This window comes from Ranitomeya variabilis, chromosome 8, assembly GCF_051348905.1.
Source record: "Ranitomeya variabilis isolate aRanVar5 chromosome 8, aRanVar5.hap1, whole genome shotgun sequence".
Lineage (NCBI taxonomy): Eukaryota > Metazoa > Chordata > Amphibia > Anura > Dendrobatidae > Ranitomeya > Ranitomeya variabilis.
Window position 1 is genome coordinate 88,151,215 of NC_135239.1, and position 21,696 is coordinate 88,172,910.

The window sequence follows — 21,696 nt, forward strand, 5'->3', positions numbered from 1 at the left end:
GCTGCCATGATTTTATACCACTGGCACAACTCTGATGACTGGGATAGGTGATAATTCTCATGTTCAACTCTAAGTAACACTAAAACTGTATTTATTCCTTTTCTTAGCCCAGCACGGAGGTAAAAACAAAAGCAGTTTGTGAGAAAGGAGAGGACTCCTGCCTGGGTAACAATAATGCAGAGGTGACAGACACAAAAAGCGCAAAACCAGTGGTAAGAATTGTCCCAATATTTGAAAAAAAAAACCATGTACATGTTTCAAGTATGTAATGTGCATGATCACTAATAATTCCGATTGTTCTACCATAGCCATATATAGACGAAGATAGAAAATACTGAACATTTTATGAATCCAAGCAGTTTCTCATTTAAAGGTGATGTGCAGCAGCTTTTATTTTTGCCTGTGCAGCCGCCCGACTCCTGGCAGTTATTGTGCACGTGTCCTGTAAATTACAGTAGTATGTGTGCGCCATACCTGCCCAATGGTGGCGGCTGCTTTATCAACTCTCCTGCCCAGAATGTGAAAGGCTCAACAAGACAAGCATGATACTCGCTGCACGCTGGATAGTTGCCTCATCAGCTTCCCCATCCAGCATTTGGGGGAGAACACTTAATCCCTATTGTTGTCTGAGCTGCCTCCCATCTTATGACTTTGTGTGCCAGTATTGACACATCCCTGGAGTACGAGGCGTGCGTCAAGTGCTTTCCCCACCGGACCCAGCGGCTTATTTAATTACATGTTAGTAGACGATCTCTTATTATATGTTTCCTCTCCTAGAATTAGTCTCCGATCTATATTAAGAGTTTGATAGGTTCAGTAAGTTGAGCAATTTTAAGGTGAACCTCCAGAAATAGTATTACTTAGTATGACCTTATCTAATCATGAGGTAGATCATCTTAAATCCGGTTTTTCTTTTCGTTGGAGACAACAGTCCATTAAATATCTAGGTATCAACATACCTGCAGATCCTCAAAAAATATTTTACCTGAATTTCCCCCTTCTCAAACGCTCCTTGGAAAAGGAGATTGATGCTTGGCGCAGCCTCCCGCTCTCATGGTTTGGAAGAATAAAAGCTCTCAAAATGGATATTTTACCTAAAATATTGTACTTCTTCCAGACCATTCCGTGGGATATAGAAAAATAATGAGAAAATTTGTCTGGCACAATGGCAGCTCACGCAATAGTCATGCCCAATTAATTAGACATAAAAATAATGGAGGAGCAGGTCTCCCTGACTTACAAGCATATCATGCGGCAAGTATTGGAAATTGCACACTAGATCTTTTCCATAATAAGGCATCTTAACTGTGGGTAGATATTGAACACAAATTGTCCCAGAACTTATGCCACGGGGTATTCTGGCTGCCATGTAACATTAGCTTGAGGAAGATTAATATGTCTCATACATTGTGTACTATAGCACTTGCTTAGAGACGTTTTGCAAAGCGTTTCTTATTGGCGAACATACCTGGTCCGTTGACCCCCTTGGTTGATAATCCCCAGCTCCCTACTATGGCACAGGGAGCAGTTTCTTTGATACCTCATACCTAGATTATGGAGATCTTCGGTTCTACCAAAACGGATAGACTGGGTGGAGGCGATAGATGTTCTGCAGTGAATGGAAGAGATCAGAGCGTTTGATGACAGGTTGGGAGTTGAATGGTTTGCAGTATGGCATCCGTGGATCCAATTTAAAGAGTCACAACATTTTCAGTCATGGTTAACACAAGGTACGCCTTCTCAGGTTTCCTAGCAGTTAGAGTCGTGGGGGGTGTTGGGTTCTTGGCATCCTTCTTCTTTCATTACCCTATTCTTTCATTTTCTCTAATGCTTTTGTTGTCTCTTTCTTTTTCTCTTCTCAATTATATCTTTTATTGACTTTAATCTTTTTCTCCCTCCTCCCTTGGGATACTTGAACAAAGTTGTGTACTACAACATGACTATGGATGATTCATTATATAGATACTGACATAACATTTGTATAGACAAAAAAAAGAGGGAGATTTCATGTTTATTTGTTTATTTGGCTACTTGTTTGGTTGCTTATTTTCTTCAAATGTTAATCGTGTAATATTCCATGATATAATGAAATTTGTTTTGAACTGTTTAATAAAAATATATTGAACACTAATTACATGTTAGTGCCTGGGACCAAATGCGTCTCTTGAACACATACAATATGTGGGGAGTGTTTCCGTATTTGCAAAAGTAGAGCAATTCTCTTGTTAAGATTTCCCGTACCACTGACATTCCAGCTAAATAAACGCATAGCAACCATATTGCTAAGTTGTAGGGTCCTGTTTCTGATTATGGTGGTGTACCTAGTATTCCAGAGAGGGAGCCCGAGCCGAGGGCATCATGCACACATTTACAATGCACAACTAAAACCATTATAACAAATGGAAACCTAGTCATAGTAAGAACACTTTCTAATGGGGGATTTTGGTGTAGCCAATCTAAACGCAACACTAGCACAGGCGAATTATAGCTAAAACATAACAAGGAACAGTTCTGTGAGTATGTATGATTCATCACAGACATTTATGGCACGGTTACATGACATGGTAAAGGCAGAACATGGGTATAATTCTGAGTGCAGTGCTGCCCAGTAGTAATCAGAGTTAGAAGTGATTCAGAGATGAATGTGTCATTCAAGATTTTGTAACAGAGGAATATAACACATCGTCTTGGATAACAGTTTGTCATGTAACTTTTACCATTATGGCAGATCATGCCTATAAGCGTAGGTCAATATATTAATAACCCAACCATGTACAGAGTATATTTTGTATAATATTTAGTTCATTACTGCGTCATTGACGACTTGAACCTGGTCGCTTTGCAAGCCAATCATCCATAGGATTTGCGAAGAAATTATTTCGGTCACTATCAACCACTCTCAGCGAAGGCGGCGAAGGCTACTTTCACACATCAGTTTTTCACTCTCAGGCTCAATCTGGCTAATTTTTTAAAAAACGGATCCATCGCAAATTGTGAAAAACTGATGTTACGGATCTGTTTTTTCGCCCAATCAGAGTTTGTGGATCTGCTGGCTATTTTTGATTCTAGAGAGAGATAGAGACCACAATGGAAAATGCATGATTTAAAAAAAACAAAACAGAATCCGTCGCCGTATTCCATCATTTGACCTCACGTTTTATCCTTTTTTCGCCGGATCCGTTGCTGTGCGTTTTTCAACGGACACAAAAAACGTTCCTATGTCCGTTTTCTCCGGCCGGCGGAAAACAAAATTTCGACAGATCCGGCAAAAAAGGATGAAACGTGAGGCCATCCTGCGCTAAAAGACGGAGCTGGCTGCAAGTTTTGCCAGATTTTTTTTTTCAAAATTCTCTGGATTGTGCCTGACGTAAAAAAAACAGATGTGTGAAAGCAGCCGAAGCCATGGAATACTGAATGTTGGCTTCTCTCATTTGAGGTTTCACGGACACAAATGAATGCTCTCAGTGGGAAAAACAAGATAATCGTGTAAACAACGAAACTGGGAAAGAAAGAGCAATAGGGTCTAAAGTGGTAACAAAAGGGTGGCAAGGAAAAGGATCCACTCACCTTATATAGTTGCTACAGAGCAACATGTAACTGGCATGAATTAGATGTAATCGTTTTAGCATCTTGTTGTATTGGGATTTTCTGCATTGATGACTGTTTTACGTCAAAGCTGCAGAATTATGGTTAATTTGTAATCACTAGTCACTAGAAGGACCAGCCAGTGCAAAACGATTGGGATGGAGATGTCACTCCTGCGCTGCTGCTGCTGAATCCACAATGGTTTCCAACAGATAAAAATGTATTAATAAAACAGGTTTACAGGGTCAATGTGTTTCGAGGTCACGCAGGACCTTTTCATCTGGGCATACCAGGTTTCTGTCCTAATGAAGATGTCCTGCGCTACCCCGAAACGCATTGACCCTGTAAACCTGTTTTGGTAATACATTTTTCTCCTTCACCTCATTGGGGGTCACAGAACATGGGTGTATGCTGCTTGTCACTAGGAGGCTGACACTAAGTTAACACAAAAAAGTTAGCTCCTCCTCTGCAGTATACACCCTCGTGCTGGCTCCCAGAGAACCAGTTCTTGCTTAGTGTCCTTGGAGGCACACGGGTCTGGTCTTCAGACTGAAAGATCTTAATTATTTTGCATTTTTACCAATTTTTACATTTTTCCAAGTGGAATGAAGGGGCGACGGATCCTTTCAAGGTTCCGATCGCCCCGAACCATCAACAGGCGAGCACGGAGAGGGTCGCCACTCCGTATCCTCTCCTGCGACGTGGGATGCCAAGCCTGGGTTGAATTTTTTTGGGCAACGGTTCCCTTCTAGGGCAACGATCTCACCACACCCCTAACAGACGAGCACATGGAGTGTCGCCTCCACTTATCCTCTTCCGCAGCCAGACCTAATGCCGGACATTTAGCCCTATCCCATCCTAGGGAATTTAACACCTTGGATGTACAGTGGCCCCCTTTTCTCAGCAGTACTTTTTGGCGTCCAAGTAGCCTCCACTGCACCACCACTGTTAAAGCGGATGGTACAAGGAGGTGGACGGTCCCTCTCCACTTGCCTTCTAAAGGGATGGTGGATTGAGGCTTTTCCCCCTTATCCCTGCACCGTCCAGACCACAAGCAACTCAGGAGGACCTGCAGGAAGCTGCCTTACCTGCCACAGGACAGCTTCTCCTGGTAAATGCTGGGGCTCGAGGGCTCCTTTCAGAGGGCGCTGGTTAAAGGGGACCCATTTTCACTGCGGGGGTGCGTATTCGGTCTCTTCCTGCATAGGCGCTGCAAATTTAGTCCCCGGCTTCGGCCCTGTACTAGGTCGCATCCCCTAACCGCCCATGTGATGACGCGATACGGAGGCTCTGCCCACTGGTCCTGGCACTTCTCGCTTAGAACGAGAAGCGCCTCTGAGATCTCAGGGGCCATCTTTCTCCCCCCCCAGACCGCCTCAGGACACACTAACTACCATCAGGAAGGACGGAAAGGTCCCGGCAGCAAGTGTTCTCAGCGCAGGGTTCACGCAGTTGGAGAAAAACAGGAGAAGCGGGCACACAGACCTGGGTAAGGGAGCGCTGCATTATACATCCTCCTCCATGCTGTCCCCCCTTTTCTCAGCAGTATTATTATAAGGCTACATTGAAGGGTACATCATGTCTCAGCCTAAGGCATCTAAAAATTCTAACAAGACTCTGGCTATATTTTTACTTCATGCTCCTCCTGCCAGTCTGCGTTTCCTAAGGCTTAGAGTTCGCCTCTCTGCAATGCCTGTGACCCCAACTGCGCTCAGGAGCCCTCCTCCACCACCGAGCCCAGTGTACCTAGTCCCTCTGAATCCTTCGTCACTGTCTCAATCCATGACTTCGCTGGCCAAATCGATTGAATCCCTCTGTGATCCTTCGGGGGACCGGAGCGTTTGCAGGACTGATGTAGACGGATCCTCACCAAGCCAGGAGCAGTCGGTTAGCAAGGGCCGAAAGCACTCTAGAAGCCATCGGGCACCTAGAAAAATGGATCTGTTACACATCTCCTGAGCAGATGCATGCCTTGTCATCTCAGAGCTCAGTTTCTCGCTCTCCCTCTCCAGAGGTCAATAGCGAACGCAAATCTGAGTGTGAATCTGATGGTTCCTTAGATCCGGATTCGCCAGATTTTCAGAAAACAGTGGATTCGCTGATTGAGGCTGTCAACCAGGCTTTAAAGGTTGAGGAAGATTCCGGCTCCTCTCCGGATCAAACCGTGTCCTTTAAGAGGACTAAACGCTTTCATCAGGCATTTGCTATTCATTTTGAATTTAGAGCCATAGTTATTAGGCACAGAGAACGCCCGGATAATCGCTTCACAAGACAAAGGCCTCTTGAAGCAAAGTATCCTTTTTCAGCGGATCTGAAAAAAGATTGGGCTGAATCACCGATGGTAGATCCCCCAGTATCCCACCTAGCATCAAAATCTCTCCTGTCCTTGCTGGATGGCTCATCCATCAAAAATCCCACGGACCGTCAGATAGAAAGTTTGGCTCGCTCTGTCTTTGAAGCCTCGGGTTCGGCTCTCTATCCATCCTTTGCCACAGCATGGGTAGCCAAGGCAAAGGTTTTCTGGTCAGAGACCTTAGCTACTTCACTTCGGACAGTACCTTCCTCCTGAAGCGGCGCATTTTGCCACCCAAATTTCCCTGGCAGGCGATAACCTGGTACATGCATCCTTGGATGCGGCCGGTTGTGCTGCTCAGTCAGCATCCAATACCATCACTATCAGAAGGACATTATGGGAAGAGAGTGGAAGGTGGACTCTTCATCAAAAAAAGTCTCTCTCCTCCCTTCCTTATTAAAGCGGTTGCTTATTTGGAGAAAAGCTAGGTCAGCTTATTTCCGATGCTACGGGAGGGAAGAGTAAATTCCTTCCCCAACAGAGACTTAGGCGTCCCTTTCGGAGACAGCAACAATTCCGTTTCCGTTCCTTTTCTCCACTCCAGGCTGGACCACTACCAATACTTTGTCCGGTTCAGGACGTTCTCGACGAAAGGATAGAGGAGCTCAGGTCTCGTTCAGACCTAACCAGCCTTGAAAGTCCCGACCAAAGCAGTCGAGACCTAAAGGTCTTAGGTCTCAGAGATTTTCCTCATGCTGAGTACCAGCGCTATCCGGTCGACATCAGCAGGGTAGACGGCCGCCTACTTCTCTTTCTTCAGATTTGGCTTTCTGTCGTCTCCGACGAGTGGGTCAGAGATCTGGTGTCGTCTGAATACAAGATCGACTTTACTACGCACCCCCTTCACGTTTCTTTCCCTCCCATCCTCCATCTACAGAGGCAAGGGCAAACGCTTTCTCCCGGGCCATAGACGCATTGTCCCCGTACCAGAAAGTGAAAGGTTTCAGGGTTTCTATTCGAACCTTTTCATTGTCCCAAAGAAAGACGGAAAGGTAAGACCCATAGTAGACCTAAAATTTCTAAACAAGTTTGTCAAGGTCCGTCATTTCCGCATGGAATCTCTGCGCTCAGTTATCACTTCCCTGGAAGAGGGAGAATTCTTGGCCTCAATCGACATCTGAGACGCTTACTTTCATATTCAATTTTTTCCCCTCACCAGAGATGCCTGCGCTTCGCCATTTGCGACCAGCATTTTCAATTCACCGTCCTGCTCTTCGGCCTTGCTACGGCGCCCAGAGTGTTCACAAAGGTCATGATGGCTGTCATGTCCATCCTGCAATCTCGAGGCATGATCGTTCTGCCCTCTTTGGACGACCTGTTGATCGAGGGTCGTCTTTCCACGACTGTGCGGAGTCCGTTCGCATTACTTGTGATACCCTTTCTCGCCTGGGCTGGCTGATTAAACTTAAGAAAATCCTCTCCTGTCACAGGCCAAAGGATTTCCTTTCCAGGAATGTACCTGGACTCGTCTTGGGGGTTAGTAATTCTCCCTCCAGACAAAGTCTTAGCACTTCATGAAGGAGCCAGAGCGCTTCGTCAGTCTTCCCCTTAAGCCATCCAGTTTGCAATGAGGGTACTAGGAAAGATGGTGGCCGTAATGGAGGCGGTCCCTTTTGCCCAACTGCACTTTCGTCCCCTACAACATGCCCTTCTGGCAGTTTGGGGCAGAAACCCGTTCTCTCTCGGCCACAGGTGTAACTTGTCCCTGCAGGTCAGACAGGCTCTCAGTTGGTTGATGTTGAACTCTTCCCTCAGTCGGGGGAAGTCTTTCCTATCCGTTCAAAGGCTGGTGGTGACTACCAATGCCAGTTTTTCAGGCTGGGGAGCAGTCTCCTGCCACCACACTGCTCAGGGCCGCTGGTCAATTAAGGAATCGAAGCTACCGACAAACGTTCTGGAGATCCGTGCTATTCGGCTGGCCCTGCAACAGTTACATCATCTTCTAGGGGGTCTTCCCATCCGTATTCAATCAGACAACGCCACAGCTGTGTCATACATCAATCATCAAGGGGTACCCGCAGTAGGGCGGCCATGTCCGAGGTAACACATCTTTCGGTGGGCAGAGAACAACCACTCGGTGATCTCAGCGGTGCACATTCCTGGAGTGGAAAACTGGATGGCGGACTTCCTCAGCCGTCAGGGTCTCACCTCAGGGAAATGGGAGCTTCATAAGGAAGTCTTCAACCAGATCTGTCTTTGCTGGGGGATCCCAGATGTGGATCTCATGGCATCCAGACTGAATGCCAAGGCTCCCCAGTTTATAGCGAGGTCTCGAGACCCGAGAGCTATCGGTGTTGATGCTCTGGTTCTTTCGTGGCGCCAATTCTGCCTTCCGTACATTTTCCCCCCCCTCTACCGCTACTCCCCAGAGTAATTAGGAAGATCAAGGCGGAAGGAGTCCCAGTGATCCTGGTCGCTCCTGATTGGCCACATCGCGTGTGGTTCTCAGAGTTGGTATGCTTTGTCACCGACATACCCTGGAGGCTGCCAGATCTGCTCTCCCAAGGCCCGATCTACCGCCATAACTCAGGGGCCCTGTGTTTAACGGCGTGGCCGTTGAATCCTGGGTCTTGACCCAGGCTGGGTTTTCTTAACAGGTCATTTCCACTATTGTTAATGCCCGTAAACCCACATCGGTCCGTATCTATCAACGTACCTGGAAGACATTTTTTGCTTGGTGCAAGGATCGCGGTCTTTCCCCCTCTTGTCAGTTCCCATCATTTTAGAGTTCCTACAGGCCGATCTGAACTCTGGTCTGGCACTCGGCTCTCTCAAGGGCCAAATCTCCACTCTTATCTGTCTTATTTCAGAGACGCATCGCGTCAAAACTTCAGGTTAAGACCTTTCTTCAGGAAGTGTCACATAGCTCCTCCCTATCACATGCCTTTAGAGCCTTGGGACCTCAACTTGGTGCTAAGTGCCTTTCCGGAACCTCCCTTTTAACGCTTCAGGACATTTCATTGGTTTTCCTGTCCTGGAAGGTTGCCTTCCTTGTGGTGATCACATCGATCAGAAGAGTTTCGGAATTAGCCGCCTTATCCTGCCGGGTGCCTTTCCTTAATTTCCATCAGGACAAGGTTGTCCTCAGGCTGTCGCCGTCCTATTTGCCAAAGGTCTTTTCGTCCTTCCATCTTAACGAGGACATTGTTCTTCCTTCATTTTGTCCGGCCCCTATTCACAGGGTTGAAAGAGCTCCACACTCTGGACCTGGTCAGAGCTCTGCGAAGATACGACTCAAGGACGGCATCCTTCAGAAGAACAGATGCTCTGTTCATTCTCCCGGAAGGTCACAGGGAGGGTCTTGCCGCTTCTAAGGCCACGATAACCAGGTGGATTCATTCCACCATCCAGGAGTCATATCAAGTCAGAAGTCAGCCCATCCCAGTAGGGATCAGATTACACTCCACTCGGGCGGTTGGGGCTTCTTGAGCCATTCAGCATCAGGTAATGGTGGAGCAGGTCTGTAAAGCTGCGACTTGGTCCAGTTTACATACCTTTGCAAAGCACTATAATATTCACTCTCAGGCTCAGGTGATGCGAGTCTGGGCAGAAGAATTCTGCAGGCAGCGGTGGTGCACATTTAGGCAGTTGTTGTATGAAGCCTAATACTTGTGTTGTTTTCCCACCTAGGGACTGCTTTGGGACGTCCCATGGTCTGTGTCCCCCAATGAGGCGAAGGAGAAACTGGGATTTTTGTGTACTCACCGTAAAATCCTTTTCTCCAAGCCACTCATTGTGGGACACAGCACCCACCCTGTTAGTCTAGTGGCTTATATGGATTTTGCCTGTTCTTTTAAGTTGACATGTTGTACTCTTCTATGTTGTTACTGTTTGTTCCCACTGCTTTTGCACCTAACTGGTTCTCTGCGAGCCAGCATGAGGGTGTATACTGCAGAGGAGGAGCTAACTTTTTTGTGTTAACTTAGTGTCAGCCTCCTAGTGGCAAACAGTATACACCCATGCAAAAGAGGGGAGAAGCCAGCTCTGCCTATGGTCAGAACGCAATACATAAAGTGCAAATGCACATATTGATTTCTAACTGTATTTCAAAATGAGACATTTAGCAAACAATTGATCAATTCTTTGAGCCACCCTGCCACGTCACGGCATTCTCATAATGGGACAGTCCTACTCTACGATTTTTATATTCGCTGTGCCATAAAGGCTTCCTGAATGTATTAAAAGCAAGACCACATTAAATGGAGCATTTCTGAATCACTCCCATTTAATGTGGTCTTGCTTTTAATACATTTGGGAGACCTTTATGGCACAGCGAATATAAAAAACGTAGAGTAGGACTGCCCTATTATGAGAATGCCGTGACGTGGCGGGTGGCTCAAAGAATTGATCAATTGTTTGCTAAATGTCTCATTTTGAAATACAGTTAGAAATCAATATGTGCATTTGCACTTTATTTATTGTGTTCTGACCATAAACAGCGCTGGCTTCTCCCCTCTTTTGCTTTAGTATACACCCATGGTCTGTGTCCTCCAATGAGTGGATTGGTGAAAAGGATTTTACAGTGAGTACCCTGTTTATCCATTGGAAACCATTGTGCATTCATCATCATCATCAGCAGCAGCAGCATCATCAGCGCAAGAGTGACACCTCCCTCCCTTTCGCAAGATAATCTTGTAGTTATGATACCTTTTAATGGCTAACAAAAATAAAATAAATGATGTTACAAGGCAAGCTTTCGAGACTTCTTAAGTCTCTTCCTCAGGCATGGTGTAGCAAAGTTTCTGAAGAAACCCACAAATATATGCACAAATAAACAAACAAAAAAAGAGGCATTGTATAATAAATGAACATTTAAAACAATCGCTTTTTTCTCTTTTAAAGGGAACCTGTCACCCCCAAAATCAAAGATGAGCTAAGCCCACCAGCATCAGGGGCTTATCTACAGCATTCTGGAATGCTGTGGATAAGCCCCCGATGTATCCTGAAAGATGAGAAAAAGAGGTTAGATTATACTCACCTGGGGGGGGGCGGTCGTGTCCGATGGGCGTCACAGTCCGGGGCCTCCTATCTTCATAGGATGACGTCCTCTTCTTGTTTTCACACTGCGGCTCTGGCGCAGGCGTACTTTGTCTGCCCTGTTGAGGGCAGAGCAAAGTACTGCAGTGCACAGGCACCTTGCCTCTCTGACCTTTCCCGGCGCCTGCGCACTGCAGTACTTTGCTCTGCCCTCAACACGGCAGACAAAGTACGCCTGTGCCGGAGCCGCAGCGTGAAGACAAGAAGAGGACATCATCGTAAGAAGATGGGAGGCCCCAGACCGTGACACCCATCGGATAGGACCGCTCGCCCAGGTGAGTATAATCTAACCTCTTTTTCTCATCTTTCAGGATACATCGGGGGCTTATCTTCAGCATTCCAGAATGCTGTAGATAAGCCCCTGATGCTGGTGGGCTTAGCTCATATTTGATTTTGGGGGTGACAGGTTCCCTTTAAAAGAGAAAAAGGCGATTGTTTTAAATGTTCATTTATTATACAATGCCTCTTTTTTTGTTTATTTGTGCATATATTTGTGGGTTTCTTCAGAAACTTTGCTACACCATGCCTGAGGAAGAGACTTAAGAAGTCTCGAAAGCTTGCCTTGTAACATCATTTATTTTATTTTTGTTAGCCATTAAAAGGTATCATAACTACAAGATTATCTTGCGAAAGGGAGGGAGGTGTCACTCTTGCGCTGATGATGCTGCTGCTGCTGCTGATGATGATGATGAAGAATGCACAATGCACAATGGTTTCCAATGGATAAACAGGGTACTCACTGTATAATCTAACCTTTTTTCTCATGTTTCAGGATACATTGGGGGCTTATCTACAGCATTCCAGAATGCTGTAGATAAGCCCCTGATGCTGGTGAGTTTAGCTCATCTTCGATTTTGGGGGTGACAGGTTCCCTTTAACTGACACACCTATGGCCCGTTTCCTTTGCAATTCAGCATAGAAATTTGGAAATAGGATATTATAGCAGATCTACCCTATTTTCCTGGCAAATTGAAGGATAGGATACCAGTCCTTCCAGTTGAGCATTCTGGACCAGTAATGGTCTTTGCATAGCTCATGGAGGACGCTTTCTGGTTGGGACTTGATGTGCCCTTTCCACCACAAAGGCTGAAGAGTAGTTTGCATCAAGGAATGTTCTCTTGAATCACTTCTTGATGAAATCCACCTGGTTGGAGCCGTTCACTCTTTCTTGTAATCCAATTATTCTGACATTTGTATGGTGAAGCCTATTCTCAGGATTGTCACATTTCAGTTTCTATAGGTTTACATTTTTTCCGTTACCGACTGATGCGGTCTCGGTCTCGGTGTCTCTCTCTCTCTAGCTGGGATTTAAGAATTTAACCCTTTCCTTCCCAGCTATGCTGCAGTGGGTTTTACCCCCCGATTCGTGCCTGGTGCCAGCCAATTTTGTTATTAGACTGAGGGGTTCAGGTTTAGTGCATCTGCATAATTCCATACTAAGCTACACCCCCCAAGTTATTTGACTTCTAATGGTGTGTTCTCAAAGTCCATCAGCTCTATGTTCTCAGCTCCTTTGTTTTCTTTTAGACCGAGGAACACAAAGAAGTTGTTAAATTACCAGAGACCAACAGTAACCCGGTCTTCAGACGCTACCTGCGCAAGGTGCTAAGTGAGGCCAAACGTTTTGGGCTTGTAAGTAGTAAAATAATTGTTCTTCTTGTGCGTTTTGATATTTACATAAATTATATAAGCATTAGAATTAATCAATGTCCCAAATAGGAGACATCAGAGGTTTATGACTCATCAGTTGAGACTCAGTAAAAAGAAATAATGTAGGAAGTATGAAACAATTTTTTTACTATTATTTCTGGAAAAAAAGGCGATGCACTATATTTCCGCTGTCTTGCTCTCACACTGAGTGACCCGTAGAAGCGCAAGCACAGCGCGAAACGGCCGTCGTCCCCGTTCTCCCCTGCTCACACGGGCTTCGGCTCCGGCAATCCCGACCATGAATTTTATCTGAAAACGTTGCCAAATAAAGACTGAATTTTGAAGACTGGTGAGTGCCCTCGATTCTTCTCATTCTTGGATTTTGTTGATAGTCACTTTGTTCTGGAGGAGCACCCGGAGTCTATTTCAACAAGGCTGCAGTAGCCATTGCTAAATACCCGCACAGGGGGACACCGTCTGGAGATAACCTCAGTAGCAGAGATTGTGCCGCCTGAAGAACTTTTCTTATGGTGTACATATATATACAGACCTATATCAAAAAGTACCCTATATAGCTGGTGTTCCCAGAGTCCTGCTCAGACACTTATCTGTTTGACTCTTACATAGTAGTAATAAATGTCAGAGCTTTGCTCTGGGAACACCACCATACAGGGTCATTTTGGATATAGGTTTATGTGCATGGCCTATTTTTCTAAAAGTAAAAATTAAGTTTTAGACGTCCTACATTTTTGCTTATTTCTGATATTTACAACAACCTGTAACTCTCTTACTAAAGGTACCGTCACATTAAGCGACGCTGCAGCGATATCGACAACGATGCCGATCGCTGCAGCGTCGCTGTGTGGTCGCTGGAGAGCTGTCACACAGACCGCTCTCCAGCGACCAACGATGCCGAAGTCCCCGGGTAACCAGGGTAAACATCGGGTTACTAAGTGCAGGGCCGCGCTTAGTAACCCGATGTTTACCCTGGTTACCAGTGTAAATGTAAAAAAAAACAAACACTACATACTTGCATTGGCGTGTCTGTCGCGTCCCCTGCCTTCAGCTTCCCTGCACTGTGTAAGCGCCGGCCCTAAAGCACAGCAGTGACGTCACCGCTGTGCTTTGCTTTCCGGCCGGCACTGACACATTCAGTGCAGGAAGCTCTGAGCAGCAGCGCGGACGCCGGGGGACGTGACAGACATCAGAGGGTGAGTATGTAGTGGTTTTTTTTTACTTTTACAATGGTAACCAGGGTAAATATCGGGTTACTAAGCGCGGCCCTGCGCTTAGTAACCTGATATTTACCCTGGTTACCATTGTAAAACATTGCTGGCATCGTTGCTTTTTCTGTCAAACACGACGATACACGCCGATCTGACGACCAAATAAAGTTCTGGACTTTCAGCAACGACCAGCGATATCACAGCAGGATCCAGATCGCTGCTGCGTGTCAAACACAACGATATCGCTAGCCAGGACGCTGCAACGTCACGGATCGCTGTCGTTCTCGTTGCAAAGTCGTTTAGTGTGAAGGTACCTTAACACTCCTCTGTGACAATAGGTTGCCCCTCGGCTCACGTATTTGCAGCATGAGGCACTACTGGCACGTTCTGGTCCTTGCTCCAAGCTGTCCGCTTTCTTTCTACTCGTAAGGTAGCACAATGGAACTGGTTGCAGGACTACTAATAATTTTTTTTCTCTCTCTTTCCCTTCCCTTTTGCTGCCATTGTGGTCAGTAAATGACTGACATGGGTGTGAATATCTGAGGTTGTGGGTTGTAATAATCACCTAGGCAGGTTAATGATGAAACTATGTTTTATTCCTTACGGCCATGGTTTTACCATAACTCTGGCTATATGGCGAAAATTCAATGTCCCCTGTCCACAAGATCCACTACCTGGGTCCTTTAATCCCACTGCCCCCATACCAGGCGATACTCGCTGTCTCCCAACTTTTGGTTGCCCCATAGATTTTGTATCTCCTGCCAGTATAGTCTGTTGTCACAGTCCACGCTCCACCAAATGACAGGTAACACAACCAAAGCCCATGTATCCAGCAGCAAGAGTTCCAGTTAAGAAAGTTCCTGAAATCCAGACGACAGATCCCTCCACAGTAGCACATGTCCAGCCCAGCCTGCAACCGACCGACAAACTCCATAGGCCATCCATGTGGATGGCAGAAGTGTACACACTCTCCCCCGTAAACCTTTTGCTTTTAGCTCAAAGAATGAAGAATATTACAGCATCCCATCACCTTCTCACCTTGGGTTGTATGCGAGACCCCCCTGTGGTGATGGCTCCACTGGGTCTACTATCTCCTGTATGGCGTTATGTGTGTGTATATATATATATATATATATATATATATATATATATATATATATATACACACACATACATATACTGTGTGTGTATATATATATATATATATATATATATATATATATATATATATATATATATATATATATATATATAGACCCCAACCAGCAGTCTTCCTCTGCTTGCTGTCACTGAATGGAAACATTGGTTCCTGAGGCCGAACTGATGAGCAGGCAAATCACTAATAAAACACAGGAAATATATATATATATATCTTCTACCGTGTTAGCCAGTAGAAAGAAAAATATTTAGAATTGAGAGTTCTCAGTGGTTGATACCTTTTAATGGCTAACTGAAAAGATGGTAACAAATTGCAAGCTTTCGAGACTACTCAGGTCTCTTTATCAGGCATAGTCTAATACAAAATCTAAAAAATCACATTTATACACAACACAGCGCATAAATAATGCAATAGATAAGACAGGTGACGTGAAGCAGAATTATCATTATGGGAAAGGGATAAACAGTTGTTGCCATAAATATTGGAACCATTCATAGATAAGGAGGGTGAAAGTTTTCTTGTCCTCTAATTGGGGTTTGGTTCTGTGTTGTGATGTCCCCACAAGGTCTGAGGAGCAATTTCCTTAATTGATGTAAAAAGGCATAAATTCATGCAACATATTCATTCCTGCATGTGTGCCAAAGGTTGTCATGAGTTTATACTCCCAGACTCTTCTGTCTCTCTGAGATTTGAAGTTACCTTTTAATACAAGTAATTTCATGTCCATAGTGCTGTGATCAGGGATACAAAAATGTTTGGCCTCAGGTAGATCCATTCTTTTTTCTCTTATTGTGTGGCGATGAGAATTCATCCTTGTTCTAAGCTTTTGCCCTGCCTTTTGCCCTGCCTCCCCTACATGCAAACCCCCAGTTGGGACAAATAATTAAGTACACCACATCTAATGTTGTGTATAAATATGTGATTCTTCAGATTTTTGATTAGTCTATATTTATTCACAATGAGGTGCCCAAAGTAATTAAACCCATCAACATTAAGGACAATGTACCACTATACTAAATAACATATCACTATAGCAGGTGGTGGCCAAGCATCAATAAGGAATGATCTCCAAAGTAGTATAAAAATAGAATATACTTTATTAATAAACATTTAAAACCAAGACATATTTTACATTATGAGAAGGGTACTAGATCCTATGAAGAGGGACTTCATTACCATAGGGTATTCCAAAACATTGGCCACATTCACAATAAAATAAGAGTCTCTTTGTGGTTGAAAATAAGCCTCTGGTAATTAGCCTTAACGGAGTGTGTATTGGTTCCCTACTGCGTGGGAATCAATGACAATGCTTGCACGTATAAGGCATGAATGTGAACAAGAAAACAGCTATTGGTACATTCCTACATTCTTGGGTAAGTCTATGTTTATCCCTATGTGTCTCTATGCGCTGTATCTTATAGTGATCTTGCTCAAGGGTGATAGATATTAGAAGGTTCTATGTACCTGGCATGTAGCCACATGGAAATCCCTCGGTGTCCCTCTGCCCCGACACGCGGCAGGTATTCAGGGCAGAGGTAATGGAGCTGTTCTATAGTAGTACCCGTATGCTCTTTATCCCGGAAGATATTTCTTCTAATTCCTTCAGACACATGAATGCTCGGTCAATCTTTCGTGTGATCTGTATTGAGGAAGCGGTGGAAAGCTGCATTTACGCTGAAAGATTATCATGAATAATCCTTCTGAAGAACACTCATTCATAACAATCTTTCAAGTGCATACAGGCGCCGATCACCTGATGAACCAGCTAAACAATCAGTCATCTGGTGAAATGATCTTTTGTACAGCGCAAAATATCGTTCTCAGTGGTGCATCGTCCTGTGTCAACGGGACTGGCCCTGATGAACCATGTGGCTTATGTGCACTAACTGATCCACTTTAGATCACTCAGGGCGAATCATTTACCATGGTCTGCCTGTGTATATAGCCTGTTAAGTGACTACCAATCAGTAAATGTTTACCAATCAACGGTCATGTAGTGCTGCCGGTTGGTCCGTGTAAACACTTTAAGCCTCTGCCAGGATCCTGAGATACAAATCATCCAATCCTTTTTACCATCAACAAAAGATATTGGAGAAGACTCAGAAGTCCCCAATACACATTAGATGGCTGACTGGTGCATGGGGGCCTTTACATTACACAGTTCCATCCACATTAGGTGGACTATCATGGCAGAAGATTGTTCTAAGTTTTTGTTTTTTCTCACAAGTGAATCCTCATGTCTGCTGTATGTTCCTCCTTGGGTTCTGTAGTTCCTAAAGGCTGCAGCCCAGTGAGCGAGAGATTGCTACACTGTGAACAGGTTTTCAGCTTTGCCCATAAATTTTCAATAGGATTGAGATTAGGGCGTTGTGATGGCCACTCCAAAACATTGACTTTGTTATCCTTAACTCCTTAGTGACTGGGCCAATTTTGTAAAAATCTGAACAGTGTCACTTTATGTAGTAATAACTCTGGAATGCTTCAGCATATCCCATTGATTTTGAGATTGTTTGTTTTTTCGTGACACATTGTACTTTATGATAATGGTAAATTTAGGTTGATATGTTTTGCATTCATTTATAAAAATATCGGAAATTTTGCAAATGTTTTTTAAAAAATTTGCAATTTTCAAACTTTGAATGATTATCCCTTTAATCCAGATGGTAATACCACACAAAACGTTAATAAATAACATTTTCCTCATGTCTGCTTTACATCAGCACCATTAGTAAAATGTTCTTTTATTTTGTTCCAATTTTAGAAGGTTTAAAAATTGTACCAGTAATTTTTCATTTTTTTCAAGGAAATTTATAAAACACATTTTTTTAGGAACCTGTTCAGTTTTGAAGTGACTCTGGGGGTCCTATATATTGGAAACCCACAAAAATTATACCATTTTAAAAACCACATCTATCAAGGTATTCAAAATTGCTTTCGGCTCGTTTTTTAACCCTTCAGGTGCTTTTCGGGAATTAATGCAAAGTGGCATGACTGGAATGAAAAAGTTTATTTTTACTAACTAAATTTTGATAACTTTTGAACAGACAACTGTAGTCGGCAGACTCCAAGTTCATTATTTGGCAGTGAATTGCCATGGCAAACATCAGGATCACACAGTCAAGATCTTAGGGTGCCAATGAAGTTAAAGAGGAAGCCCCCACACTCTGTTAACCATTAAGAAGCCGTAATCACTATTGACAGCAGCATCTAAGGTGTTAAAAAACCATAGATTGTGCCTACACTGATTGTGGCTAATGCTGCAAGTTGTCAGCTATAGTGTATAGTTGACATCTGCTGGATTGTCACCCGTCGGAGGATGCTAGTATCTTAAATCACAGGTCAGTAAAAATACATGGTGGTCACTACGGGGCTACTTTGTAACCATTTTGGCAGTATGCTTCAGGTCATTGTCCATTTGGAAGACCCATTTCCGCCCAAGCTTTAACTTCCTGGCTGATGTCTTGAGATGTTGCTTCAGTATTGCCACATAATCGTTTCTCATGATGCCATCTGTTTTGTGAAGTGCACCAGTCACTCTTGCAGAAAACAACCCCACAACATGATGCGGCTACCCCCGTGTTTTACTGTTGGGATGGTGTTCTTAAGTTTCCAAGCTTCTCCCTTTTTCCTCCAAACGTAATAATGCTCATTATGCCCCAAAAGTTCAATTTTAGTTTCATCAGACCACAGAACATGTCTTCAAAAATTAAGGTCTTCGTTCCTGTGTGCATTTGCAAACATTAATCTGGCTTTTTTATGTTTCTTTTGGAGTAATAACTTCTCCCTGGCAGTGCGGCCTTTCAGCGCATGTTGATACAGTACTTGTTTCACTGTGGATATTGACACAGTCTTACCAGCTTCCACAATCATCCTCACAAGGCTTTTTGCTTTTGTCCTTGGTTGATATGCACATGTCGGACCAAAGCACGTTCATCTCTGGGACACCGAACCCGTCTCCTTCCTGAGCAGCATGATGGCTGGACATTCCCATCTTGTTTGTACTTGCCTATAATTGTTTGTAAAAATGAACAAGGCACCTTCAGGTATCTTGAAATTGATGAGCCAGACTTGTGCAAGTCCACAATTCTCTTCCTGATATCATGGCTGATTTCTTGAGACTTTCCCATGATGCTACACAAAGAAGCAGTGTGTTTCAAGTGTGCATTAAAATACATCCCCAGGTTTGTCTCTAATTAACTCAGATATTGCCAGAAGCTTCCAAACACATGACATCATCATATGGGCAGTCCAGAATTTTTTAAAGGCATAGTAATCTTAGTGTATGTGAACTTTTGACTTTGCAGTAAGTAATAAAAATGCCTTAAACATTCTCTCTCATTATTCGAGCACTTGGTTAGATATTGACAAAAACATGCATATGTGTCTTTTTATACAGTGTATGTAAACTTATAGTTTCAACTGTATTTCCAAAATCACAAAGTGATCTTATAATAATGTACTCATCTGTGCCTATATAAAGGCCCCCATACACATTAGACTAACGTCGACCAAACCCTCTGATATCGATGTGTTGGGTATATGGGGTCTCCCGACTGATGATTGTCTAGGGAGTTAAGGATACGCAATGTCCAGTTGAGAAATGTCCAATGTCTCATTAAGAAAGCCACCTGGCACAACTTACGTTGGGGCTATTGGGCACTTATATATGGTAATTCTCATTTTTTTACTTGTTCATGTTTGGGGATTTTGCTGGGTGCCCTTATATATAATTAAATTGTCTGCTTACATGGATTTATTTTATTTAATATTTTAGACCTATTTACAGGGACTACCCTGTTATTTCTCTACCACTTGTTGTCATTTGTAATTCATACCGTATTGTTACTGGACCCATTTTTCTATATGTCTTTTCCCTGTGATTTTCCTGTGCTATTTTTATTCATATATCTCTATCTCTCTGCTAATAAGCAGCTCTGTTACCATTTGGTGTTAATAAAACTTTATATTTTATTGATTATTCCAGTGTTTTTTCACTTCTTTTGTTGCTATAATGTCCAATTTTAGACAACGAATCCTTTTCCTCTTGGAGAGGTCAGCTGTGATCAGTGGAGTGTGGTGGCAGCTGTCTAGTAGAAAACACAGGAGTACTCCAGACACCATGTTCTCCTGTGTATGGGAGAGTTGGGCCAGATAGATGCTGGACGAACCATCATCGATTTAAAGTTTGAGGGCTCAGCTCATTTTTAAGTCTGCCATATCTGCTGCTGGATCCGTTCTATAGTAGTTTGAGCTGCGCAGTTTTTCTGTTTCTAGCAGAACTCAACTCTTCTGCTTTCCTATACAACACAGCTTGTAATTATTACGCAGGGCAGAGCTGAGCTGTGTTTGTTGTCTTCTGCTAGCATATCAGTCATGTAATACTGCTTTGTTGATGTATATGGCAGAAGATCCAGAACACAGAGGAGCATTTGCAGTTTCACATCACTGATCTCTCAGTAGCGGACAAGAAGCCAAGTCAGCCCTGCCATGCCCAGTAATTACAAGCTCTGTTGTATAGGAGTGCATCAGAGTTGAGCTCTGAGAGGAACCAGCTAACAATGATGTAAAACTACACTGGCAGCTTTACTGATGCAGATGGCTGAAGATAAAATGGGCCATTGTGCTGTACAGGAGCAGAGAGTGCACAGAAGCCTAAGGGAATGTAATACTTACCGTATATTACCTAGATGATAACTCAAAGTGGGGGCAGTCAGGAGGACACAGTAGAGGTGTCTGCAGCACTGAGGTGAAGCAAGTGCTGCTGGGAAATGTAGTTTTAAAGGGGTTGTCCAGTCCAGTGTATGGGAGCAAGGCTACACTCTCTGGCCGGGAGTATGTATAACTCCGATTCTGGCTGAGAAATTGGCGAATCCCCTCTAGGAGGATTCATAAGTCTGCAGTCACATGGAGTGACTGCAGATTTATAAATTTAGACCGGACAACCCCTTTAAGCAGTGTAAGAATAGGACCACCCATCTAGCTATATGAAGCTGGATGCATTGAGGGGCAGATAGAGGTGAAAAAGACACAAAGATACATGAAATGTTAAGAAATATTTTATTGCCTTAGTCTGTATATTAGCAATAAGTATGCATTTACGCAATTGTGGAATTAACAGTTTAAAAGAATGTTGGAAGGCATGAACGAAAAAGCACTTTGTACTTCCTCCTAAATTTCAGTCCCGGATCAGCATATGGTCCTTGTCGTTGGGCCCCATTTATATTGTGTTGCGACATTATGAGACTTTTATTATTTTCGTGAACATAATATCCTGCTCAGAATTTCTTACAATGCTTTCTGCTCTTCAATTTTCCCTAGGAATATGTTTTGAAGATTAATTTAATTGCAAAACAAATATGTAATCGTAAACTGGATGTAAACATTGGGCAGTCCTTGTACTGAATGACTTTTATTCCTCAGCCAGAAGACTCCAGCTCTGAAGTCTATTATAACGCGGAGATGGTCCTTTCAAAACAGATGCTTATTGAGATTCAGAAGTTCATTGATGATGACGACTGGAACCTTGGAGCTTTTGAAGAAGCTTTGATCAAGACATTAGTGCAGTTTAGGTCCCACAATGTGAAAGAATGGTGGGCGGTGATATTTGAGGACTATATTGGAATTGATCTTGGCACCACTTTTAAGGTAACAGTAGTGGGATAAAATACGTAGCACTGTGTAATACA

The 21,696-nt window shown here is 43.7% G+C and overlaps 1 protein-coding gene across 7 annotated transcripts in view; it reads left to right on the plus strand.

Annotated features, from left to right (window-relative positions):
• CLCC1 (chloride channel CLIC like 1) overlaps positions 1-21,696 on the plus strand; it is a 233,456-nt gene that overhangs the window by 11,024 nt on the left and 200,736 nt on the right. For all 7 annotated transcript variants that reach the window (XM_077278352.1, XM_077278348.1, XM_077278353.1 and 4 more), the window contains 3 exons: positions 108-212; positions 12,503-12,607; positions 21,431-21,655. In XM_077278352.1, coding sequence (XP_077134467.1) covers positions 108-212; positions 12,503-12,607; positions 21,431-21,655 — 435 coding nt within the window. The remainder of the gene's footprint in view (positions 1-107; positions 213-12,502; positions 12,608-21,430; positions 21,656-21,696) is intronic.